Below are 26,858 nucleotides of genomic sequence, written 5' to 3' on the forward strand. Positions count from 1 at the left end.
CTCTTTGCTTGAACATACTGGAAATCCTAATCATCTTTCACTGTGATTCTTCTTGAGGTTACAGTAGTTCTTGGTCTCAAAGCCAAAAGGTCCGGAATTATTACAGATCTAGGTTTTTCTGACAGAGTAAGATCTCTCAACCTACCAAATAGGACAAGTAGGTTACAGATTGGACTGGTTGCTGAAGTCCCGAGTTCTGGAGGAGCGAAGTGGCGAGGTTATTTGCAGCACATCTCCCATCTGTAACGCAGTGGCGTTGAGATTCTGGAGTTGGATGCCTCAGTGCCTGCTCCGGGCCAGGTCACTTACGTCTTTTAAGCTCAGTTTCTATACTTGCAGAGTGATGGAGTTAGTAGTGTTCACCTCTGAGGGTTGTTGTGAGACCTCAGTGAAATACGATACAAGTGAAATGCCTGACTGCACCCTCTCTATTTTAAGGACTCGAATAAATGTCAGCTCTTGTTTTTTACTTTTAAACTCACTGCTTGTATCTGGCAGTTTTTTTACTCTTTAGAAGTAATTGCAATCATATATATATTTTAAGATAGAGTATGCGTGAGTGAGTATGATGGGGAGGGACAGAGGGAGAGAGTCTCAAGCAGACTCCATGATGAGTGTGGAGCCTGACGTGGGGCTCGATCTCCTGACTCTTAGATCATGACCTGAGTGGTAGCTTAACTGAGCCACCCACGCACCCCATAACTGTAATCATTTTCAAATTTAAAGTAGGTTTGCAGGAGAAGTCTTTGATGTCTTTGATCTTTGAGTGCACCTGTCTTAGTTGAATGCAAAATTACCAAGTGGAGGTAGGCAGTTAAAAATATTAGCATCTTCCGGATCATGTCCTCAACCACATTATAAGTGAGTGCTCGGATGTAAGGACAGGACCTGCCTCTGGGTGAGTGCTCTCTGTGCACGGATGTGGGCCACGTGGTGGTTACAGTGGTCAAGAGGCCTTTGTGGTTTAGAGCTTGGGGTCTGGAGGAAGGTTTCCTGGTTTTGCTGGTCTGGCTCCACCACTATCAATTTGTATGACCTTGGGTGAGTCACTTAACTCGGCTGTTTCCTCATCTACTATAACGTGTGGGTAAAATACATTTTCCTCTAGGGTCACTGTGAAAACTGAATGAGATCAATGCGAAGCAATTTGCAGTATGGTCGTACTAAAAACTCGGAGCAGTCGGTACTGTACTCCTAGTCCCAGCAAGATGGTGGGCAGGCTAGCCCTCGTATGTGTACCTTGCAATATTGCTCATTGGTAGTAAGCATAGCTGGTAAATACACAGTGCAAAAAAAGTCTGTTTCTCATTGAGCAGTGATTGGATTAGTCACTCATTTAATGCATGATCTCATTTATACATAGAATCTAAAAGTTGAACTCCTAAAAGCAGAGAGTAGAATGGTGGTTGCCAGGGCCTAGGGGGATGAGGGGAATGGGGAGATGTTGTTCAAAGGGTACAGAGGTTCAGTTGTGCAGGATGAATGAGCCCTGGAGATCAAATATACAGCTTGGTGACTATAGTTAATAATACTTTACGGTGTACTTGAAATTTGCAAAGAGTAGATCTTTAATAGTCTCAACGCACCCACAGTGCTAAGCCTGTGATGTGATGGATATGTTAATTAGCTTGATTGTGGTATTCAATACAATGTATCATATATTGAAAACATCACACTGTACACATTAAATATATACAGTGTTTATTTGTTAATTATGCCTCTGTGAAGCTGGAAAAAAAATGCCAATTTCAGGGATGCTGCAGTACTCCCTCTGAAGTGATGAAGGGAGCGTCGCAGAGTTATGTGACACGTCATCAGGTTGGCTGACTTCGGGTTAAGTATGAAGTCTGATCATCCCAATCTGGCCTCTAGGTTTTTTGCTGTTTTGTAGCACATACTTGCGTAAACAAATGTTCTCTGTGTAAACATTTATGAAAGTCAAAATACCAAAACAGATTAAATATAGAACCAGGCTGGATGCCACATCAGTGTTTTAGTGGCAGCAAAAAACATCATCTGTTACATTTAATTATTGTGGTTAGTTTGAGTTTTGTTGGTTTGATCGTGTTGGTAGTTGATTTGTAAATGTCTTTGGGATTTCATACCGGTTTTCTGTTTCTGCACATTTAAAGACTGTTTTAATAACAGTATGTCAACGTTGAGAGTCTGCGAGTATTTTATTTTAAGGAGGGTTCATACATCAGTCGAGAAGCCTAGACTAGGTCATTCAGCGTGTGCGGAGAAGAGTCCTGTGCCCAGCTGATTTCTCCAGCTTGCTGTATGCTCAGCGCATCTTTCTCTGTCCAGCTCACACACTGGGCAGAGAACACTTACCCTCCTGGTTTCTGTGAGTGTTAGGTGGGTGATTGGGCCGTTCTGGCTATGCCAAGGAGCTTCTTTGATTCTCGTGTGCTTTTAGCAGAAAGGGGGAAGATTTCTCTTTTTCATTGCTCACTAGGTTCTGTCTTCCATCTTCTATTCATCAGACATAGCCACTTGCAAATTCTTATTTTTTTCCCTTTAAATTAGGCACACCATTATTCTATCTTCCCATTGTTTCTTTTTCACATCTTTATATTAGGAAGTCTACTGTTGGCATGTTCTCAGCCCCCAGTGATAATATCTGAGCTTTCTCCAGGCTTGCTTTCTCTGGGAGCTCTGGGCCCTTCATAGATCACACCATTAGGCCTCACAGTGGCTCCCGGAGGTAGGTAAGATCAGACAGTGTCTGGGTGTGGGAACAGGAGGGCTGCAGGGAGTGTCTGAGGAAAGCAGTGGGTTACTCCTTTTATGTTAGCATTTCTGCTTTAGGCAGACTTCGGCAAGTGCACCTATTTTCATTTTTTCTTCAAAGCATTTTGCAAGTGATAACAGTCATTAACTTCATTGCTGTAGAATGAAGTAAAAGGGATACTAATGTAGCTATTGAGAAATAAGAACCTTCACTCAAATCTTTTTAGGGTCATTAAGAAAGAGCAGTTTTAACTGTTGGTTTTGGTGTGATTTTTTTTGCCTAGGATTTGGAGTGTCTCTAAATTGCTCTTCAATTCTGAAATTGAGTGATCAAAAGAAGCCCCTCTAATAATGTAGTTGTCTAGAGTCTCTTCAGCTTAGCTGTTTGAAGGTGCAAGATTAATATTCCTAAAGCTCAGCTCTGATCATTTCAAAATTTTGTTTTGTTTCTTTTTAAACATTATGAGCTTTGAAGTCAAAAGACCTGGCTTCATTTTATGGGCCGGTTATATAATCTCTCTGATTCTCACTTCCTCCACTATAGTGGAAATAATAATACCCACTTCAAAGGGTGGTTGTTACAATTAAGCGAGATCATGTGTGGGATGCTAAGCACAGTAGGTGTCAATAAAACTAAAAATAAAAAAAGTCAAAAGCTGAAAACCTGTAAGGACCTCTCTGTCCTTGCAGTATAAAATCCAAATTCTTTTTAATTCTTTGAAAAATTTTAAGTAGGCTCCGCACCCAGCGTGGCACTTGAACTCACGACCCCGAGATTAAGAGTCACATGCTCTTACGACTGGGCCAGCCAGGTGCCCCCAAATCCACATTCTTGGATACCATGTTCTAGACCCTCCATAGTCTGGCCTGGAATAACCTAATAACTGAGTTGTTCTTTTCTAGCCAGATAGACAACTTCCCTCTTTTCCATAAAATAAAGCAGTGGTTTTCAAACCTTTTGACCAAGACCCTCAGTATGACATATACTTTATTTTTTAAAGATTTTATTTATATATTTGTCAGAGAGAGAGAGAGAGAGCAAAGCAGGGGGAGCGGCAGGCAGAGGGAGAAGCAGGCTCCCTGCTGAGCAGGGAGCCTGATGTGGGGCTTGGTCCCAGGACCCTGGGATCATGACCTGAGCCGAAGGCAGACGCTTAACCGACTGAGCCACCCAGGCGTCCTGACATATACTTTACATATGAGACAAGTTTCATGAAGCATTCCTTCATCTTGCCTCATGAAATATATCCTATTCTGTTTCATTGAAGAAGGAAATTCTGGTTTTGACCCATTAAATTGCTCTGAGCAGGTTTTCAGACCTGGTTGAAAGACAGTGATCTAGAAAGTCTGTTCATCTCCATTTCTTGAAATTCTACCTTTCCCTCGAGACCCATACCCTCCTGTGAAATCTTCCCTCATCTTGGCATCACGTGACCTTCTCTGAACTTATCATTTTTCTCAGTCTCATAGATGGCATTTACTGCAAAGTGGCTCTTATGTTAATTATTGATTTATAACTTATTTCTGTGACTAGATGGCAAGTGCCATCGGGCTTGGTCCCTGTGGTCGTTTATCAACCTGTGCAGGTGGGGGAGGGGGTCTCCCCACTGAAGCCCTCTGAGGGGTTTGTTAAGAAATCGTGTAGTGTCTTGGACACTTTGCTCCCTTTACGCTGACCTTTGAAAGCCATAAAATCAGTGTGTGTGGAGGGGCGGGGGTGGGGAGCCACTTGCCACGACTGCTGCCTAGATTGGCCATTTCATCGGTTGGGCTGCCTTGGTATTCCTTGTGTATCTGGAAAGGAATGCTGTTTGTTTGGGGTTGTGATTCCAGCTCCTGAATAGAGAGTCTCTATTTCCCTCTTCCTGACATGACTGGATCTCGGGGGCTGCTTTCAGCTCCGACGGTAGGTGAGCCAGGGTCAGCGACCGCCTCCTCCCTGCCGAAGCACAGCCTGGGAGCTTGAACCCTTGGGTCTTTGCAGCATGGAACCCATAACAAGTTTAGCCCAGGAGACCTGTATTTTATCACCCCAGACAGTTTTAGCTAGGTTTCCGTGTGTGTTCGCTGCTCTGTAGACCCTGTGAGGAGAGTTATACACGGTATTACTCCTGTGGAGCCTTTCTTCTGCAAGGAACAAATACTTCATAGGCCAGGAGAGCATGGTGGTATCTTAACTAACCCCCCCTCTCACACCTGGAGCCCAGTTTGGAGATCCTGACCAATGATGAGATTTAGAGTCGTGCAGGACCCATTTTATGTTTATACAAATTATCTACCCAAAGGTTGACCTCATTTAAAGGAACTGATTTAATTTAGGAAAGTTATTTCTTTCTCTTTTAAATCTAATTTCAGAAGCTTGACTGAAATAGTCAATAGATAATCAGAGAACTATTTGTGCAGTAATGTAAACAAACAAATCTAGCCACAGCATCATCGGTCTTGGGACAATACATGGCTAAAATACATCTCAGAAATATCTGGGAAATCATAGGCTTAAGAACAAATTACTCGTCACTGCTTGCTTCATTAGATGTTAAGAAAACACTGATAATGGCATAATAAAATCCAGTTAAAGTTGCTGATGCGCAGTTTTTATAATGACTTTCTTTTTAAAGAGACGGATGGACCTTTAGGTTTCTATAGAAAATCTGTTCATGCATAGGCAATTTTTTTTTTCTCTTTTGAGCATCAAACTGTTATGGGGACTTACGAAGTGAGTTTAGCTTAATTCAGTGCTCAGAGAATTTGCAGACACGCTTCCTTATTTAGACTCTCTCCCATCCAGTCTGCCATTTAGCAGAGCTCAAATGTGCGTCCAAGGAAGCAGAATTTGTCTCAAAGGAGATTTGGAGAAAAACTTCCTTCAGTATTTAAAGTGCTTGACAAAGTCATGTTCACGTGCAAGTCAGTTTTGAGAGGAAGAAGTTAAAATCAGGTGGCTTATTTTGCATTGCTGGCTGAAAGCCCGTATGATAGGATTGGCATGGAGCACTAATTAATCACCCAGGGTCTCCTCATTCACTAATCACATGGCATGAAACTTCCCTGCTGGCTGAGGCTCAAGGGCAAACCGTGGGCTTCCAGCCAGCTTATTTTTCATAAGCATTATGGTACCTCTAAATTAATGTGAACCTAATATATGCTGTCAGTGGTTTACTTTCCCATGGTGACCCTCTCCGGTTAAACAGCTTTCAGTGAAATCTTATATGGAGAATGAAAAGAAGTTCCTTGCAAGAGGGGGGATAAAGGAAGATTTAGAATCCTCTTTGTAATCTTTCTTCCCATGGTATATACTATTTTAGTTCTGATAAAAATCTGCTGGATTAATTGAATAATGCACAGATGATAATTGCCTTTTGTTACCTGAAAAGCAAGCCTGTATGATGCCTGAAGACTTTTTCCATGACCTTTTTAATTGCAGTAATAGTGTGTTTATTGGGTGCATGCTGTGCACGAAACACAGACCTTAATTCTTTAGTTCTCACATCAGTCCTGTGTACATGCTATTATTGCCTCCATTTACAGGTAAGAAAATTGAGAGCCTGTCAACTTGTCTAGGGTCACATCTAGTAAACGCTGGGGCCCAGAGTTGAACCGTGGTTTGTCGCCACAGGGCGTGCTCATTTGTGCTAAGTGCCTTTCTACTGCCCTTTTAACTTGAGGAAAATACCAGTGGCCCATATTGGATTTTTACATTCATCTGAATTAATCATTTTAGAAGCACGTTGATCTCTAGTTTTATGTCTTCAAATCATTTTAATATGCACCTTTGTTCAGAGAAAAAAAGTTGTGGGCATCTTTAAACCAGAGGAAATAGGTACAGCTTATTCATAAGTCACTCAGGCTGTTGTTCATCTTGAGACGCTTCCAGACAATTCCAATAGAAGAGGAAAATTCCAGAGAGCACATACATGGATGGTTTCCAAGGCAGTGCCTGTTGAGAACCCAGCCTTCCATCCCGAAGCTGAGAATGGTTTGGCTGCAGGTTGTCTTATATGTAAATTAATTTCCAAGAGTCGGTGTAATAAACTCTTATATAAAAGAGTGATTTGTCAAAACCCACTTCCCTTGTTAAAAATACCTAACTAGAGAGAACAGGTTGATATTTAGGGGTTTATATGGGTTCTGTGTTAAGCCAATACTTCTCTCCTTAGTATGCGGTGCTGATGTTCTTGGTTGAAAAGAATCCCTTCCATTTCCTTTTATAGTGTCATGAAAAGTTGGAAAGAGGAAAAACTGAGCTGAACATACAGAATAAATAACTAAATGGTGCCTTCAGTCTGCCCTTTTGTTTTCAGACATTCCCCCTCCCCATCCTTTGTGAGTCATTGAGCCAGTAAGACTGATCAAAGATGCCTCAGTGTATAGAACATTTTATGTGGAGGTTTATTTGTCATCCACAACAAAGGACTAATTGCCTCTAGGCCTTCTTTCACATGATAATCAATGGATTCGGATCTCCTGGGTATGCTCCATGTATCCCGCATTCATCTCTCAAGATGTTTTACGTGTTGATTGAATATAAAGCATCAAAAAGATGACGTCAGCCCAGTAAAAATATTAAGGGGATTTAAAGCATGAGTGTGGAGATGTAAAATGTTCTTGCTCTACTTGATGAGAATTGTAACTTCTCTGATAGCTATTCAGAAGGGCCACATGGCATTTCTAGGATGAAGCATGTTTCTCAAATTTTAGCATTTCAAAAGGCCCCCTGGGAGAAAATTCAGTTTTCATTTTAAAATGAACTTGAGGTTCTCAAAGATGATTCCTTGGATGCCTGTGTTACTAATGTTATCAATAAGATTTTATTTTAAGGAAACATCCTGAATTCTAATGAGGAGTAGTATACTCTGAATATAGTTTTCTCTAGTGACTTTGCCTAAATGGGGGGGGGGGAGAGTGTGTGTGTGTATTTGCATGCATGCACCATGGAGATGGATAGGTCGGGCACTATTATTCTGCTCGTTCTGTATAATGTCGAAAGAACTGCAGTCACGTTCTGGTGTCTTTAACAAGTATTTCTAAGGTTCAGTGTTTACCAAAATTTACCTGAAATACGCCGTTATTTCTTAGGAGTGTTTTTAATATTTACAGTCAAATGGGAATACTTAAATGAAAGAATTATACATTGACTAAAGACATCTGTTTAGTAACAGTCACTTTTCCCCCCAGAAAATGTATAGATGTCATTATGTTTCTTAGAAAAGAAAGTAGATTATATTGGCAAGACAGAAGAAACAACAAAATTTTAAAACAGATACGTGGACACAGAGTATTTTGCATTGAGTTAAATAGGAAAAAAAAAAAAAGTATGGTCACGTCTGCCTTCTTGGAGCTGACTTCCAGTAGGGCAGACCAGAGTGAGACATGGGTGCTGGAGACCAGTCTATTGGGTGAGAGGGAAACACCAAATGTCAAGAACTGTGAAGGGTCTGAGATTTTGCCCTACCTGCCAGCTAACAAGTTACCTTGCCACAGTGTCATGGATGCTGACAGAGACACCAGACTCCTAAGTCGGAGGCATGGGACTTCATCAGTCATGGCACTATCAGTAGCCAGAGTATCAGCATTTTTCATACTCTTCCTGAACCCCAGTTTCTCAAGGGTGATGCAGAGAAGGCCAGTTGACCATTGTATACAGAATGAGCTGTGCTACAGGAGGGGGTCCCTGAATTTAGGGAACCCAAAACTTTTATACTTGGCAGTAAGCCTGCCTGATCCTTTGCAGGATGTCTGTACGGAAACACTGTCTCTGTCTTCCAAGGCTGTCTGCTTCACAAATTTCCTTGAAGATAGTCTGTAACAAATGACTCACTTGTAATTCCAATCAATTCCTCCCCCATAAGAAGAGCAAAAACTTGAGGAAATGATCTCCTAAAACAAAATACTCTGGTAACATAGCAAATAAGCCCAGATTCCAGGAGCGATTAGTGTGCGCTGATTCTTACGGGCTGCGTGTGCGCCAGATGACGGGTCCGGAGGCTACAGCGTGTAACTTACCCTGGTGTTTTAACAGATGGATAAAATGGGATCTTTTAATCACATCAAGTATCTGTATAGCCTGTCCTTTTCAAAATGTCTTTCTTTCTGTTGGATCACCACAGTCCTGTGTAGCGGGGCAAGTGGTGGTCTTCTCCATTTATGCTTGAGGAGACTTGTTCAGTTACTTGACCACATTCACACAGCTGGTTAACATCCTGGTTGGCACTAGACCTGGGGTTTCCTGGTGGTCTTTGAAGCGCATTGCGTAACTGTTTCCCTTTGGTCTCCTACACGAGGACATTACTGGCCACGATAGAAGTGAGCCCAGACCAGTCCCAAGTTCCTTTTTTTTGTTGATGCCACACCTCCCAACCAATCTTGGGTCTTGCCCCAGCACACCAGGCTCTGGGATTGTCTGGTGATGGTGCCAGTGGTGTCCAGAGTCAGGAAACTAGTTTGAAATAAGGGAAGTTACTTTCTGTAATGTTTTCTTATTCTAAGTTTTATTTTCCATTTAATCGAACATGAGCAGTCTACGCTGTTTCGGCCCCTTTCTCTGCGTGACTTCACGTATAAGTACAGGTATGGATGCTCCCTCTGTAGGCTTCGGTGACACCTCTCTTTCTTAATTCCCGCCGCCCCTCTGGCTCCTCCTTTGCAGTCTCCCCTTCAAGTTCCCGTTGGCGTAGCTCCCCATAAATCTTAGTGTTCTCTAGGACAGCGCCTTGGCTCTCTTCTGTACAGAGTCTTTATGTGGCTCAACAATAACCACAACACTTACCACACACGTTCTATGTCCAGCACTTTGTGCATTATCTTATTCAGTCTTCCCAGCAACCCTACGAGATGGATACTGCGATTCTCTGTATTTTATAGAGGAAGAAACCGAGAACCGACATGTTCACTATTTGTTCAAGTCTAACCTAAGTTCGCCTCGGGAGCGACCTTGCTGACCAGCCTCTTGGTCCGCATGTGTCTGTGCCAGGACATTTTCACTTGAGTGCTTGAAAGTGAGCTCTCAAATTGATCTTGCTCCCTTACCAGGATTGCTAACTTCAAACTCGTTGCTGCAGCCTACCAAGTTGCTTAAGCTAAAAACCTGGAAGTTTCCTTAGATTCTCTTCTCTTCCCCATCTCCTACAAGTAATTCCCTCCTTCGTTTGACGGATATTTCAGCGCTGCTGTGAAGCACACCCTGTGCTAAGTTTGGGGGATGCAGGATGAGCTGCACAGACACAGCCCCCTGCTCCCATGGAGCTTGTTTTCACAGAAATGAATATCTCCCTTTCCTAGATCTGGACATGGAGGACCAGGGAGGGTAAGTGACTTGCCCAAGGTCACGTGTTTAGGTTTCAAACCCAGGCATTCTGATTCAAGGAGCCATGGTCTTAGCCTTACATCCTAAGCTTCCTGTCACGATATCCCATGGAGTCTTGCCCTTAACCTCTTCTGTCTTCATCTTCTTGCCACTTCCACTGCCTGTGGGGCTGGTGTCCTTATCACCAGAATTACTACAGTAGCCTCCTGACTCATGTCTCTGCCTGCAGTCTCACCTCAGTTTGGTTCATTCTCCGAGCTGTACTGGAATGATTTGTCTAAAATGCAATCTGATCCTGTCACTGCTTTCGGTAAAACTCTTGGTTGGCTTCACCTAGCTTGGTGGTGCCTCAGTTTCCCCAAGACACAAACAGCCTGTGGAGACTAGGCCCTGCTTAGCCACCTCCAGCCCAAAGGTTCTCAGACTTTACCATGTATCACCATTACCTGGGGGACTTGTTAAAACAGGGCTTGCTGGGCTGCACCCCCAGAGTTCCTGATGCAGTAGGTCTGGGGCCACCTGAGAATTGCATTTCTAGCAAGTTCCTGGGTGCTGCCGGAGCGGGCCCCACACGTGGAGGAGCACTGCTGGCTGGGGCAGACGATTCCTGCTTCAGCTCTGAAAGCACTTGCCCGCTCTGAGGGACCTGCTCTTTCAGGCTCCGATCTTTCTGCCGGAGGTGGTCTTCCTGTCTCCTTTCCTCTAGAACACGGTTCAAGTGTCCTTTCCTAGGAAGCTTCCTCTGACCCCGCAGTGATCCCCTGGCCTGCGTTTCTATGGCAACGTGTGTCTGGAGGCTCCACTCCCTGTGCGTGCTGTGGTTTCACTTGTTTGTTTCCCACCCACTGCCCCTCGACAGTTAGCTTCTTAAGAGATCATCGCTCACGGTTTTTACCTTTCTATCCCTCGCACCTAGCAGAGTGCCCAGTGTTATATACTGAAGAGACTTAGTAAATGAATTATATAATCCTACTTGTGCTTTAAAAAAGAGTAATCCTATTTTAAGTTTCATTTGCATTAACCTTTAAATCTTGCCCAAGATGTTTTTTAAAACCTGAAGCTGTCTCAACACCAGCCGGTACACATCTGAGAGTATTCAGCTTTCCAGGCTGCCATTAGCTGGAGCTGCCCGGCTTGGCTGTTTAACACAACCAGCGGGAGCTTATTCCCACGAAGGCTGATGTTTGTCTGTAGATAACTTCTCGTGCCTATGGTTTGAAATCCTTGAGTTATCCCTCAGTTGTCCTCAGCCTTTAGAACATCTCTCTGGTCTGTTCTTAGCCTTGGTTTTATCTAATCAGATGGTTACAGATGGAAGAGCCCAGGCAATGTAAGCCTTGCTTTTACCGAGACAAAGATTAGTGGGCTGTAAATTTGCAGCCTCCCTGTTTCCATCCAGACTTGCATAGCTTAAGCCCTCACGCTCCTTTCTATGTGCCTGTATTGCCTGCGTAATTTCCAAGAAGAATATAGGTTTTATTGCCGGCAGAGCCCTCCCCTTTTGTCTCCCTTCCCAGCTCACGTTACTAGTTCTTGCCAAGACGCTGAGTTCCAAACTTGAACAAAGGAATTTCCGAACAAGATTGTGCCTGGGTTGTAGACGTGTCTTCAAGGGGGTGCTTTGGCTTCTCTTGGTGTGGTACAAGTTCGAAGGCAGAGAGCCCTTCCGCCCTTTCTGGGAAGACAGGAGGAGAGAACACAGAACTACAGAAGAGGTTCTTCTCCTGCTCCCTCTTACCCTTCTTCCAGCCTCTTTCTTTGGGACCATTTCTTGTGCTCTGACTCTATCCTTCGGCTTCCAGAACTCAACAAGCAAGAAGAGGGCAGCTCTTTCTTCTCTTGCACAGGCACGTGTAGCTGAATTATGTAGAACCACTAAAGCTTCTACTCGGTTATTTGGAAAGGAGCAACACTGTCCACCAGATCTTTATTAGTCTCCAGGGCTCATGCCTGTTCTGCATGCTTTATTGTTAACAGGGAGTTTGTCACAGGGCTAAGCGTGCAGGAAATTAATCCGGTCTCTTTTTTGTTGTCTTAGGACTCTCTTGGTTGCAAGTAACAGAAAGCCCCCAGAGTAGCTTGAGCTAAGATGGGAGGGGGGAGGCGTATCCTCAGGACGCAGGGCACTGCTTGGCACCCAGGATCGGGAAGTGCAGCCAAGGGTCCTTTCTCCACCACACCCTGGTCTGTTCTAGCATCAGGGAGACTGGGGCTGACAAAAATCACTGTGTCCAGTACCTGATTCCTGGGAAGAGAGACTCTTGTCTCAACCTAGTATTTGCTGGAATGACTCTTCCCGAGCCACATGTCCCACCCATCTTGGTCAACTCATCGGTCTAGGAAGGCGGGGAGTGACCCTCCTTCACAAACATGGATGCAGGGGTCCATTGTTGTGGGTGCAGGCCAGTTTTCAAAAAGGGAGGAGGGTGTAGACTGAGAAGTTACCCCAACCTCAATATTGGTTATAATTTATATCCCACATTCTTGCAAAAGAGTTCTATTTTTAAAAGCAGGCATAATGAAACTAAAACCCATTTACAAAGGATATAACACAAAAAACAAGGAGTGCTAAAGTTAGGGAGAGGGAAGATGCATCAAGAAGCCCTGATGGGAAGAAACTTTTTTTAATGTGGGATTTCAAAATTAGTCGGTTTTTAAATTCTGGGTCCGTGCATACCCGAAATTCCTGAGTCAGATTGCTAAGATAAATAGAAAAGATCTTAAATTAAACATCATCTCTGTATTCTGACTAGAGTTTATGAGTCTCTCTTAAATGCTCAGGCGTGCTTGTCTACACTGTTCCCAGAAGGATCCTCCGGCTGCTATCAGGGGAGGGAGACGATTCATTGGAGGGCGGTGCTGCTGCCCCCTCAGCTGGGCGCAGGTGCTCTGGTTGCACAGCCCGCGGCACTTCTGTCTGATCCTCTGGGTGGGTGAATGTCAGCAAGGGTCCAGGCGGTGGGTAGTGCAGAAGTTCAGAAGAGACTTGCTTCGGGTCACTGTGAACCAGGAGGTTTTCTCCTACTCGGAGGAGGCAGGGCTCGAAGCAGGGCTTCCTCTGGACCCGCTGTATGTCTGGGCAGAGGAGGCAGCCGAAGAAACGCGTGAGGAAGGGGAGGGCCCAAATAGGCACAAAGGACTGACCACACCAGGGGCCGCCACGGGCTCCTGGAATGCCACCTGGTCTTGCACGATCACGCTGACCCCGCCCGTCATTTTGTGCATTTCCTTAGGTGCCCTCATTGCCTCCATTATTATCTCCACCAGACAGAGGAGAACCATGGGGCTCTAGGAAGTCAGGAAACCCTCCAGTGCTGCTTTATCTCCCGGAGGAGCTCCCAGTCATCCCTGGGGCTTCAGAGCCTCACCTGGCTCCTGTTGCCTCTGCCGTGGGGCCCCGCGGGGCTGCTCCTTTGCCTGCAACACTCCCCCTCCCCCCCATATCTACCAGCCAACTCCTCCATCTCTGTTTTTCCTTATGCCTCGCTTCCTTCACGGAGACTTGCCTTGGCCTCTCTATGTTAATATTGCAGCACCTCCTTCACCTTGAGCCACATTTCAGGCCCTTTATGCTGCTCTTCCTTCCCACAGCGCTTCGTACCTTTTAAAATTCTATATACGCTACTCATTAATGTTTCTTTGTATGGCCTTTCCCTCCCCATCCAGCCCAGCTAGAACGTCAGCCCCGTAAGAGCAGGCACTTTTGTCTGTTTTGTTTCCTGATTTATCCAAAACCCCTAGACCGCTGCCTGGCTCTTAGGAGATGCTTAGATACGTGTTAATGAACGAAGAGCCTTTCCCGAGATCACAGAACCTCGGAGCCCTGGCAGTGGCACTCAGCGGGTGCCGTGGTTCAGGTGTTCAGGCTGCACGGAGGCTGTCGGGGCAATGACGTGAGACAGGGTGACCCCCGGCTCAGATGGGGAATGTCCTGTTTACAGGTTTCAGCTTTATCTGTCATGCCATCTTCTCATGAGCATTCCGGACAGTTTGAATGCCCTAGCTGGGACGCAGGGGCCCAGTGGCAAAATTGGGATTGACTTTCTGTGTATTGAATTTTCTGCCCGGCCCAGGCTTACTCCTCTGACATAGCAAGAATTACGCCCGGGGGCTTTTTATGCCTAATATCAGCCCTTGCTCTATAAAGACAGCGTGTGTTTTGTGAGCATGAGTATTTCACACACTTGTGTGGACTGCTCCACCCACCCCCATCCCTGCCAGAACTGGGGTGTTGGTCACAGGAAGGTGTCAGCAAACATCTAATGAAAAGTACCTGTGTTGTAGTTTAAGGAAAATACATTTTTTCCCCCTAAAGGCACTCTTTCCTCTCTCTGTGCCAAATGTTTTCAGTGAATCTCTCCTGTTTATTCAGGCAGAGCTTAAATTTTTTTTTAAAACCTCATCAGAATGTCGAAGGAAGAACAGTTTCTTCCACTGTTATTTTGGATAATATTTTTGAGGCTCTAATTTGGGTGAGAGGATCGACCTGATCTTTATTTTTCCTCTGTCATGTTTACCTTGCTGCATTGTTATTTTGAGTCTGTTCACGGAATGCTGGGCAGATGCCATTGACGTAATTGTTTTTTCAGCAAAGAGGATTGAAAAGGTCTATTTAAGAGTTGCTGGTGACCTTTAATGTACACCTGTACATAACTGCTTCCTTTTATGAATAAAAGTGGGGAGAGGTTGACGTGTGTATAGGTTTGCAATAACTTATTTTTTTAAGTATACAAGCTGAAATATGCTCCTTTATAAAGAGAATTCAGATAGCAGGCAAAAAACCATAAAAGAAAGCTGTCCTTCAGAAATACCACTCGATCTTAAGCTAGTTATGAAATTGGCACCTGAGATTTATTTCTGTCAGAGGATGTAAGATGGATTTTGAAGAGCCGTAGTCTCCATGTAGAAGATGCCAGAAACAGGAGTTATCCTTAACACCTCCCTCCCTCTCCTTCACCCTTGCCCCCCCCCTTCACTGTATCGAGCCATCACTGAAAATGTCAGTTTTACTTCTAAATAGTCTCAGTTCCATCTTTTTATTCACATTTCCATCCAGGACACAATCCGGTATTGTCTGCATGACTAAAGCGACCTCCTTCCAGTCCCAGTGTGTACACTCTGGACTCTCTCTTACCTTTTCTGCAGCCCAAATCTGATAAAGGCCTGTGTCCTTGCCCCACACCAGCTGACTACACACAGATGGCCCTTAGAAGGCTTCCTGTCACTCTTACCATAATGACTGAACTCCTTAATGTGCCTTATGGGGCCCTGCATGAGCTGGTCCACGCTCACATCTCTAATGACAGATCTGCCACTTGGCTCCCATTCTCCACGCACCAGTCACACCAGTCACCTTTCAGACCTTTTTACTTGCTGTTTTCCTCTCACCACAGGGCCTTTGCACATTCTCTTCCCACTGCCTGAAACATTCGTCCTTTCTTTCTTTGCCCATTAACATCTTTTCATCTTTCAGACCCCAGTTCCTACATCCCTGACATAGGGGAAACCCTCCTGGACTGCTCTCTAGGTCAGGTCTTCCTCTTTAGTCTGTATTGGCCTTAATTTCTTCTCCTTAATAGCACCCTCAAGAGCAATTTTGTCTTTTATGCTTTGATTAAAATCTCTCTCTCACTGGACTGTATGCTCACTCGCGGCAAGGACTGTATCTATATTCCTCACAAGAGAAATGTAGTACCCAGCACAAAGTAAGAACTCAAGAATATCTGAGTTGCAGATGGATGGATGAGTGGCTTCTTAAGTTGTCTATTATACCAGTTAGAATGGGGCGCTGTTCTACTTCCAAGGTGTTGGAGGCTCAGCTAGGACTGAAGCAACAGATGGAGAAAGAGGTCTTCTGTTTACAGTCCCCAAAAGGGGGCAGATGTGTCCCTCCTGGCAGAGATGCTCTGTTGCCCTAGTCACATCCTAGGGCCATTTTCCCCTCTAGCTTTTCCTGAGTGTCAGCACTGCTGGCTTTTACTCTGCCGTGCCCAGCAGGCTTCCATCAGCATGCCTCTCAGTTTCCCCCTAGCGCCATTTTCCATTCCAGCCAGGAATACACACCTTTGCCTGGAGTGCGTAGAAACTACAGGAGCGATTCTGAGTCTTAGGACAAGAGTTTCAGGAAAGTACTAAAACGGTTTTGAGCTTGGGCTGAGGACTCCAGTTTCCAGAGCAACACGACTTAAAGTTTCTGAGGTCTGTTTTCTTATCTCTAAAATGGGGGGGGGATAATATTAATTAATTTTAATAATCTATTTAATTTGAAAAATCCAAAGTTTATAATTTCAACATATAATCAGTAATAAAACAACTGAGTATTTTCCATTCTTTTAATTTATATTAAGTCTTTAAAATCCAGTGCATGTCTTACATGTGTTAGCACATTTCCGTGTGCACGAGCCACATTTTGAATGCCCGGTAGCTAGCGGCTGCTGTATTAAGTGGTGCTGTCTTAGTGAATTCGTATAAAACACAGTGCCTAGTTCATACTTAGCATTGAACAAGTGTTGGCAAAATTATTGTTACCCATTTTAAAACATCAAAAATTGGGCGGTCACCCATTTGTACTGCATGTTTGCCTGTATGGCCACATGGGGAGAGGCCTCAGATCTGCTGGGTTCCCCCCCACCCTTTTTCAAAGGAATGGAGAGTTGACTCTAAGTGTTGTTCCCCTTTCCCTGGAAGTTGGCCCCAAGGTTTCAGAATGAGGTCAGTTTGGTGGTTTATGGTCGACTTTTCTTCTGGAGGTGGGAAAGGGGAAACTCAGTGTGCCTCAAGTGCGGCGTGCCTGTCTCCGTTTTTTGGCTCTTTTCTGTTTAATTATTTGAAGCTGGAACAACTTGATTTTAAAACAAAACATATGGGCTGAGAGTAATTGGGAGGACGTTTGCTAGTGATGTAGCACTGAAGGTATGTGGATTGAGGCCCCGGCCCTGCGCTGCCGCTCGCTCGCTTAGGTATTGAGTGCTTTCCTTTACTTCACATGCGGTGTTTTTTCTTCAGATTCTTAAACCTTGTTTGGAGAGTCACAGTTAAAGCAGGAAGTATTAGAGCAAGATTGTAGAGGAAATTGTCCGTGAGTCTTCTTTAAATTCTGATCCCCCCTCCCCTTCTCCTCTTGGTGGAAAATCACTGGTTTCCAATCTGTTTATATGGTCTGTGAAGGAAAAGGGTTTTCAAAGTGCCCAGAAGAGAGGAGAGCTTCATACAAAGAGGAGAAAGTTGACCCACCGTTGAATTTCTCTATTCTTGTAGATCATTCCATTGCTGACACGCATATGGGAATTTCTGTTCTTCAGCCAGTCCTTGTGTGAAGGCAAGGTTTTAATTGTTTTTGCCTCTTGTTGGGGGAGGAATATATGATGTCCTTGTCCTATCACATGTAATTCTAACCTAAATGCCTCTACTTTCTATGCCATGGGGGAAATTGGGAATTGTTCAGGACTGGTGAGAGCGCGTACTCGATGTCAGTCTTCTCATTCTCACATCTCTGCTGCTTCATTCAGTAGCCGCGTGCTTCGTAAGCAAATGAAGCTCTGTAAGCCTCATTCTTCCCTTTCTTAAAATGGGGCTAGTAAGAGTGCCTATTCCACAATAAAGTTGTTGTGAAGCTTAAAAGAGACACTGCATACAAAGCACTAATAAACACAGTGCCTGTCCGGGAATGAGAATTAAATGTTAGCGATTAGCCAGGAGCCCTCTGCAGGGACACATCTCCCAAGAGACACAGCTGACCGTGCTGTTCTCTGCCACGCCATCCCACCCATTGCTTGTGGGAATGGTGATTAAGTACTGCATCAGGGAAGGTGTTTGGCCATCTGTCCATGAAGAGCTTTAGGGTGAGAAGGTGAGACATCTCACTGGGGTGTGAAGTCAAGCACTCGGATTTCGAGGTCTGATGGGATGCTGTGTCTGCACTTGTCGCTCGGTACCCTGTTGTGCCTAGGACCTGTACATATGAAAGTAACGTGCTGAATTGCTCTGTTTTTGTACTACAGAAGCCCAAGTACCTTGGAGTCATTTTGGGGACTGGTGCGTTTGTCATTTTCCATCAAAAATGTAACTCAGCACTCTGACCAGGGCCGCAGAGGGACTGACCATAGTTTTCTGTCGGGATGTTCACAACAACAACTCTTTCTAAACCCTTTTCAAACCTCTGAGAGCAAGAGCAGGAAGGAAGGGGTCTTCTGCTTTTGCCAAATCAGGGACAAGCTGGAGCTTTTGCGTCTAGGGGTTCCGAAGGTATTGGATGCGATTTCACTGTAGAGTCCGGTTATTGGCGGGAGATTTGGGAAATTCTGCTTCTAAAAACACAACCAGATTTTCAGGGCTGTCAGCCGTCTGTTTTTTTTCAGTCCCACCTTTCCCCTCCGCGCCCGCTGTTTCCCCCAGCTCTCCTCGGATTGATGAGCCGATGCCCACATGGCGTCAGCAGCCCCCTGCTGCGAATGAAGACCTCGCCAGGTGGACAGCTCTCAGATTTCTGCAGAACGGCAAAGAACAACCACCCTCACGTTCGTCTTCTCTGCGCACCCCTCTCCGTGGACAGCTTTCCTGACATTTAACTTAATCAAGATGTTAGTAAAATAAACAGGGTGTGCTGCTGCCATCAGATTGAAACTGCTCGTTAACCTGCCGGCGCTCTCTTCACTTCAGTGTTTGGGAAGGAAATTCAGAGTTGCTCTTGGCAATGAAGATGAGGAATAAGATGTGTCTTTGCTCATGGCCCATTACACCTGGTCCTGACCAATGAGCTCTGAGGGGGTGGACAGCCCTGTGCAATGTGTCATCAAGCATGGGACACCCTGATTACAAGACCTGTTATTATTTTAGGTAAAATCAAGGGGAAAAAATTGAGATACCATCGATTTTAAGACCTGTCCTGATTTCAGACATGTTAAAATGTGGAGAAAAATGTGTATCTCAGAGCAGATGGAATAGAGTGACAACTAACTACAATGGGAGATCCCCCTGGTTACTGCTTGCTCCCCCACCCTGACTCAACAGAGCTCGGAGGCAGTACCGGGGCGGGGGCGTGTGGTTGTGCAAGAGGCAGCTCTGCGTTGGGTGTCCCTTTATCTCACTGTGTGTTTGTAATGCTCCCTGGTATACACGAAGTTACAGGACGAGTCGAGACCAGGCCAAGCCGTGGGACGATAGAAGTCATTTAAGTTTCTGAAAAATGGAAGAACCCAGGACTTTTCTTTGGGTCATGTTGGGCTTTGTCAGATTCATGTTACCTTTTGAAGACGTGATGAAGAGTGTGTTGAGGGCTTCTGTGTGACCTCTTCCTGGCCCATTTCCAATGGCATGATGGTATAGAGAGAATCACTGGCTCGTCTCCGTTCGTGTCCCTGCTATTCCATTTTCTAGTGAACCCCGGGGGGCTTGGATTTATGGGGGCAGGAACTGTGCTCTCTCCTACACTAAAAGGCAGCATTAAGTAGTATTAATAACTTTGGTTTTACTCAAAGTTCTTCCTAATCATTGTCCTTCATAATGTCAATGACTTTGAAGCACCTACATGTCCCCAGCCCTTCTTTTTGAAAAAAAATTTTTTTCCATCTTTGAGATAGAATTGACAAATAAAATTATAAGATGTTTAAAGAGTACACCGTGATGATTCGGCATGCGGACACGTTGTGCGGGAATTCGCCCTTGAGTTAACACATCCACCACCTCACAGTTACCTTCCTGTGTGTGACGTCATTTCCGTTTCCTTAGTGGAAGTTCAATTTTACAAAACAGCGTTACCAACTGTAGTTATCGTATTTAAATTAAATCCTCAGACCTTATTCATCCTACAGCTTGTACCCTTTTGCTAACCTTTTTCTATTTTCCCTGGCCCCTGGCAACCACTTTTTTACGCTGTTTCTATGAGTTCAATTTATTTATTTAGATTCCACATGTAAGCGATACTAAGTGGTATTTATCTCCTCTGTCTGGCTTATTTTACTTTGCATAATGCCCTCCAGGTTTATTCATGTTGTTGCAAATGACAGGATTTCCTTCTCTTCTGAGGTTGAATAATATTCCATTGAATATACATACCATGGTTTCTTTACTCAGCCCTTCTTAGTGCTTAATTTTAATCAAGGTGATTATGGTATTTCTTTTTCTGTTAAGGGCTGTTACTCAGATTTTAGATAAGAGTATTGCTCAGCCTGGTAAAGTGACAGAAGAATTGGTTGAAAACTTTATTTGTATTTGTAAAAACATGGCATTTACCCTTATACTTAACACTCTTTCTTTTTTTCTTTCAGTTTTTGGGGATAGCATTTCTTGGAATTGGACTGTGGGCGTGGAATGAAAAAGTAAGTTGAATATCATGAAATGCACCCATTTTGGTTGTTAGAGGCTACACATTATACTACATTGTTGTCTCCTTTTCCTCTTTGACAACTGCAGAGTATGAAGAAACATGGTTCTTTAAGGAAAGAAAATGTTCTTGGAAGATAATGTCATATTTCAAAAGCTCTTTAGGAATGAAAACTAAATCAGTCATTGTATCAGAATAATTACAAAAGTAACAATACATGTGCAAAACAGAACACGTGTTGAAATTGGATCAGTTAGCTAGAGATAACCTATTTTTGTGGAGCATTTCCTCACTCTGGCACAAGAATTTCAGTAATGCTTATAAATACCACTAAACCACCTGCAGCCTTCTCTCTGTCTCTCTTTTAACCCTTTGGAAGATTACTCAAGCCATAAAGATGAATTTTCTTTTCAGTGTGAGCATTATATAATAAGCTATTATTAGCATGTTGTATGAAGGAAGCTGGATATAATTCATGTTTGAGTATCAGATAAACTTCATGTTAGTACTAAAGAATGTGAATACCTGCCTGCTGATTGAAAGTATTTAGGAATGTTCAAAATTTATGAGCAAATACAATATACAGTATGATTACAATATTTATGTATTTATGAGCAAAATTCCTAGGAAATAATCTGGAAATATGGTGTAGCATATTCTAGGCTACGGTGAAGATCCAATGTTCTGGACAGTTTATGCTCTAAACAGCATGCTTATGACCCCACCACCCTGTGTCCACTTCTCTGCCTTACTTCCCATCTGTACCTTTTAATTGTTTCTTGACAAGTTCTACTGAGGCCAAGTACTAGAATTCAAAAATTAACATGAACTCCTTTTTTCTTCCTTCTTTGGGAGTGGAATCATTGAGAGCATTTTATCTCTCACCTTGCAAGAGTGAGGGAGTGTGTGAATGGGTGAGAACTCTCAAACACAGAGGTTAGTTTCAGTTTTCCCAGAAGACCTGTCTGTTATCCCTTCGGTATTTCTTCCTTTGACCTTGACCATAGCCTGACGCCAAGAGTTTCTGTGAAATGTTCTGTGTATTAGGAGAGCAAAACTAAGAAAGTCCAGCAAACAAAAGCCCCTCAGATGCCAGTAGGAATTTCTGCAAGTAACAAAAATGTTCAGACTGTGTGTGTCAAAACTCAAAGTAAATCCTGAGTTTTGAAAGTGAACCACCCTCTGTTCATTTATAAAATACTTCTACAGAATAGAAAATGTTTTACAGAAAACTAACCGCTTGCCAGCAACATTCTGAGGCAGGGAGGGCAGTGATGAAGAGAGACAAGTTCCCCAAACAGACTAATTTCATCTCTAGAAACTTTTCTGTTGAACACTGGTTGTCTTTTGGATTATGATTCACTTCTGCGTGGTCCCCTTGTGGGCTTGTAGATTTGTATTGGTGGAGTCTCAGAAATGTTACTGTTAGAAGCCTTCTGATTGGTTAATGTCGGATAACACAGCTTTTTATAATCCTCCTTTAATAAGAGTCCATTTCTATCTGATTTGAAAAGATGTTGGAAGGCATTAAATGAACTAATTGTCTGTGGTAGCAATAAACAGACCACTGGTAATTTTGAAGGTTTTTTTTTTTTTTTCTTCTCTTTGTGAAATATAATTACCTTCTTGTTTCATCGGTTGCTCCAAATGTCTCTTCTGTGATAAAATCACAAGGTTCTAAAGCCGGTAGTGTCACACAATTATCAGAGCAAGGGGGTGCTGTGGTCTTTGGGTGGGTGGGGGGGACAGCAGTCCCCTCTTTGTCCAGGCCACCGCCAGCAAATGGGCAGTTTCCCGGCCAGTCATGCAGTTACTGTGTAGCAGGACTCTGTGAGCCGGGACCAAGAGGAAGTAAGTAGCAGAGGGTAGAGGACACGTAGGAACCCGATTTGGTTAACTTCTCAGCCGGACCAGGCCTCTGACAGGGTGAAATTCAGAATTTGGCCAAGGGTGATGGGCAGCGTGCCCCTCCTGAGCCGCTAACACTGGCCCAAGAACCAGTAAACTGTGCTCCTCCCCCTAGTAGGGATGTGGTAACACTTTACTCGGGGGAACGCCTAGATTTGGAAAATCTCCAAACGGGGTCGCAGCTGGAAGGATCAGATTTCCTTAGTAGAGACAAGGCTTTACACATTTTTATGTGGCGTACAGAAACAATCGAGACAAAAATTATTACCCCCCCCATACATACAGAATACCTGGCTGAGCCTTAAACCTAGGGCTAATATTACCATTGACTTTTATTTTTTTTATGTTTTTTAAAGAATTTATTTATTTGACATAGAGCAGGAGAGAGAAAGGGGAGCAGCAGAGGACTGGGAGAAACAGGTTCTCCGCTGAGCAGGGAGTCCGACGCAGAGCTCGATCCCAGGACCCCGGGGTCATGACCTGAGCAGAAGGGAGACGCTTAACCTACTGAGCCACCCAGGCACCCCTACCATTGACTTTTAGACATAATAATGAAATAATCCATTTTATCTAAATTCTGAATCTACTGTGCAGATGCAAAGGATGACTGTGTCTCCAGGGGAAACTGGTTTTTGTGCAGTTTTTCAGAAATCACAGGATCTGCTGTTTTAGAAGGAACATTAACAATTTGTAGCATGAATCACCTCTATAACAGGCTTGGCAGCATCCAGCCATAATCAACTTACTTTTCAAACAGCATTTATTGAGCACATAGCACAGGGCAGGGCTTGTGCTGGACTCTGGGGATGTAATTCTTCAGGGAATTTACGGTGTAGGAAGGGTGTGCATATGTGTATATATACATACACACGTACACAAACTAGTACATGTAATAAATGCTAATTTGGGGGTATATATAAGTCTAGCAATTTCTGTGGAAAACTATTTAGCACTTTTGTCTCTTTGGATTACCCTTAGTGTTGGAAAGACCTTCCTTCTACCAAAGTAGAATCCTGTCCTCCTGGTTTTTACTTATTGATTGCAGATCAACCCTATTGGATCCTACAGGGCAAGTCCTTCTGCATGTCGGCCCTTAAGATATTCAGGGTGGAGGCCTGGTTTCTTCTGAGTTTCCCAGCTAAACATGTGCTTCTCTTTGCGGGGCAGTCCCTTTACCATCTTGGTCTTGCTCCTCTGACCTTTTCCTAGTGTGTCCCCTGTACTGTTGAGAGGGTGCTTTCGAGACCAGAGTGGGTATGGCTGGATTATATCCCTTCTTCTCCCATCTGTGTTCCGTGCAGCTTGAGATCCCGCTGTCGATCACGGGTATTCCCAAGCTGGTCTCAGATCCAGCTAAGTGTACCCTTTCCACCTCATGTCTGGCGGATTTTTTCAGGCTCAAATGCAGGATTCCATGTACCCAGTTGTCATCCAGCACATTCCCCTTTCCATTGAACTTGGTTTAGCTGTACATTTGGATCAAGCTTCTCCCTCAATTCTTTCTTCTAACTCAGGCCTTTAGCTCCTTGTCCTCCAGTGCTGTCTGGGAATTTTTGATTCAGTAGGTCTGGGGTGGACACTGGGATGCTCTATTTTCACCAGCCTCCTAGATGGTTCTGATTGCAGTCATGTTTAGTTATCACTGATAAAAGCCATTGATATATTGAGGAGGCTAAGGACAGAGCCCAGTGACATGTCACTGGAAATTTCCTTTGAGGTTGACACTCATTCACTTATATGTGCCCTTGGGTGTCACCAGTCAAGCAGTTACTAATCCATCTACTTGTCATTGCATCAGACTGTTTTTCTGCTTCTTGTTTTTGTAGACAGACTACATCCTTCGTCTTATCTCTAATTAACCAGCCTAGGAACTTTGTTGAACGTGGTACTTTCTTAGTGAACCCACACTAGGTCCCAGAACACATCATTTTTTCTCATCCAGGAACCCAGAAACCCTGTCAGTAAAGCAATGACTGAGGCACAGTTTATCATTTCCCCCTTCTAGAAATGTTTTCCTCGCTTGGCTTCTGAGATATCCCACATCCGCAGTTTTCCTGCCACACAGACAATGCCTTCTCATACTGCTTTGCCCCAGGCTCAGTCCTGAGACCTCTTCTCTGTCTTCACTCAGGCTCTAGGTGATCTTGTCCAAGCTTGAGGCTTCAAACGCCGTCTGTCACTTATGACTTCCAAATTCAGGTCTTTGACGCAGGCCTTATCTGAACTCCAGACTTGTGTAGCCAGCAGCTTACCCAACATCTCCACTTAAATGTCCAGTGGCTTCTGAAACTTAATCTAAAACAACACTTCTGATTCCCCTCCTTAAACCTGTTCTTCCCAAGTGTAGTAAATGGCAACTCTCTCCTTCCACTTGCTCAGGTTTTCTTGACACTCTTCCTTCTTTTCTTCTCCCACCACGTTCAGTCCATTCGCAAAGTCCATTCGTCAACTCTGCCTTGAGAAAGTGTGGGGAATCTCATTTCTTCTCATCGCCTCCACTGGTACGGCCTGATCACAGCTGCCCCCACATCTTCCTGCGTTAGTGCGGAAGCCTTCAGGTGTTTCCCTGGCCTCGCCTTTTGTTCCCTACCCTGACCCCAGGCACATCTCCATGAAGCAGCCAGAGTGATCCTTTTAAAGTGTAAGGTAGAGTGGCCAGTATCAAAAAGACAAGAAATAACAAATATTGGTGAGGATGTGGAGGAAAGGGAACCCTTGTGCCTTGTTGGTGGGAATGTAGATTGGTGCAGCCACTGTGGAAAACAGCAGGGAGCTTCCTCAAAAAATTAAAAATAGAAATACCAGGTGACCTAGCAATTCTACTTCTGGGTATTTATCCAAGAAAACAGAAACACTAATTCGAAAAGATACGTGCAGCGTGTTCATTGCAGCATTATTTACAGTATCAAGAGTATGGAAGCAACCTGTGTCCATTGACAGATGAAAGGATAAAGACGGTGTGGTGCGCATTATATAATGGAATGTTACTCAACTGTAAAAAAGAATGCAGTCTTACCATTTGCGACATGGATGAACCTAGACAGTATTCTGCTAAGTGAAGTAAGTCAGAGAGAGAGGGGCGCCTGGGTGGCTCAGTCTGTTGAGCGTCTGCGCGTGGCTCAGGACATGATCCCAGGGTCCTGGGATCAAGCCCTGCATCGGGCTCCCTGTTCCGTGGGGAACCCGCTTCTCCCTCTCCCTCTACAGCTCCCCTTGCTTGTGAGCTCTCTCTCTCTCTGTCAAATAAATAAATAAAATCTTTAAAAAAAAGAGAGAGACAGATGCCATATGATTTCACTTACATGTGCAATCCAAGAAAATAGAACAGACTCCTAAATACAGAGAACAAACCAGTGGTTAGAGGGGTAGCAGTGGGGGAGTGAGTGAAATAGCTGAAGGGCATTAAGAGGCACAAACTTCTAGTTATAAGTCACAGGGAAGAAAATACAGCATGAGAAATATTGTCAATAATATTGGAATAACTTTGTATGATGACAGATGGTAACTAGACTTCTCTGGTGATCATTTTGTAATGTATATAAATGATGAATCACTATGTTGTATACCTGAAACTAATATAATATTTTATGTCAACTATACTTTTAAAAAAAAGTAAGGGAGATCTTATCCCATCTCTGCTCTAAACCTTCCAGTGAGCTCCGTGAGCTTATTGTCTCCCTCCACGCCGTAGATGCTGCCCCGTTACTTACCTCTCGTTCCACCTGTGCCCTTCCCCGCGGCCGTAGCCCCCACTGACCACATTACTGTTTCCCCAGAATCTCAAATGTAACTCCCCCCACTGCTACCCCCTGCCTGGGCCTTTCACCCTTGCTCCTCCCCTACCTGGTACGCTGTCCCCCAGAGACCCGCTTTGGCATTTTCCTTTACTTTCTAATCCCCACCCAGTTAGAGAGGTGTGAAGTTGCCTCAGTCGGATCTCTTGTTGGCGTGCGGTGTGGACATGTCTTAGAGCACGAGAGCAAGCAGAATGACGTGGTCTGACGTCCGATCTGATAGTGGGACAGTGTTACAAACAACAACGCAGCCATTAATTTGGGATCTCAGGAAAGAAAATAACTGTTTATTTCTAGCATAAAAATGGGAATCAATATATGATGGTCCTGTTTCGTGGGGAAATGAGGGGTACCTTTCCTTCTCCATTTTGCCCAACATGTATGCTGACTACTTAGTGCTCAGCTCGGGGCAAGAGGCAGAGTGCTAGGGCACTAGCGATCGCAGGTGGGGGTGCTGCCGACAGAGGTGGCGGGGCCGGCAGGAGACTGTGCTTTTCAGAGCAGGCCCCGTGGCTCCTGCTGCCCCCCAGCCCTGCAGCTAGACAGCTGGGCCGAGGGTGCAGCCGGGCCGGCTCGTCGGGCCTGAAAACCCCTTGCAGGCAGAGGCCCGTCTTCTGCACCCTTTCCCCCCCACTCGGTCGGCTGCGAGCTGCGTGCGCGGCAGATGCCCAGATGCGTGTGAACCAATGAATGAGAACATGCCAGAGGAGCTTTATGTACCGGAAAGACGGCACAGGAAAAAAATAGCTCTTCCTGAAGGGCTTTCATTTTCACTTCCGTGATCTCTGGATCCCTCGGG

The 26,858-nt window shown here is 44.4% G+C and overlaps 1 protein-coding gene across 3 annotated transcripts in view; it reads left to right on the forward strand.

The window, feature by feature from the left end:
* TSPAN5 (tetraspanin 5) overlaps nt 1–26,858 on the forward strand; it is a 157,455-nt gene that overhangs the window by 106,639 nt on the left and 23,958 nt on the right. For all 3 annotated transcript variants that reach the window (XM_002921196.4, XM_034671481.1, XM_034671482.1), the window contains one exon: nt 20,302–20,352. In XM_002921196.4, coding sequence (XP_002921242.1) covers nt 20,302–20,352 — 51 coding nt within the window. The remainder of the gene's footprint in view (nt 1–20,301; nt 20,353–26,858) is intronic.

This window comes from Ailuropoda melanoleuca, chromosome 11 (assembly GCF_002007445.2).
Source record: "Ailuropoda melanoleuca isolate Jingjing chromosome 11, ASM200744v2, whole genome shotgun sequence".
In the NCBI taxonomy this organism is placed as follows: domain Eukaryota; kingdom Metazoa; phylum Chordata; class Mammalia; order Carnivora; family Ursidae; genus Ailuropoda; species Ailuropoda melanoleuca.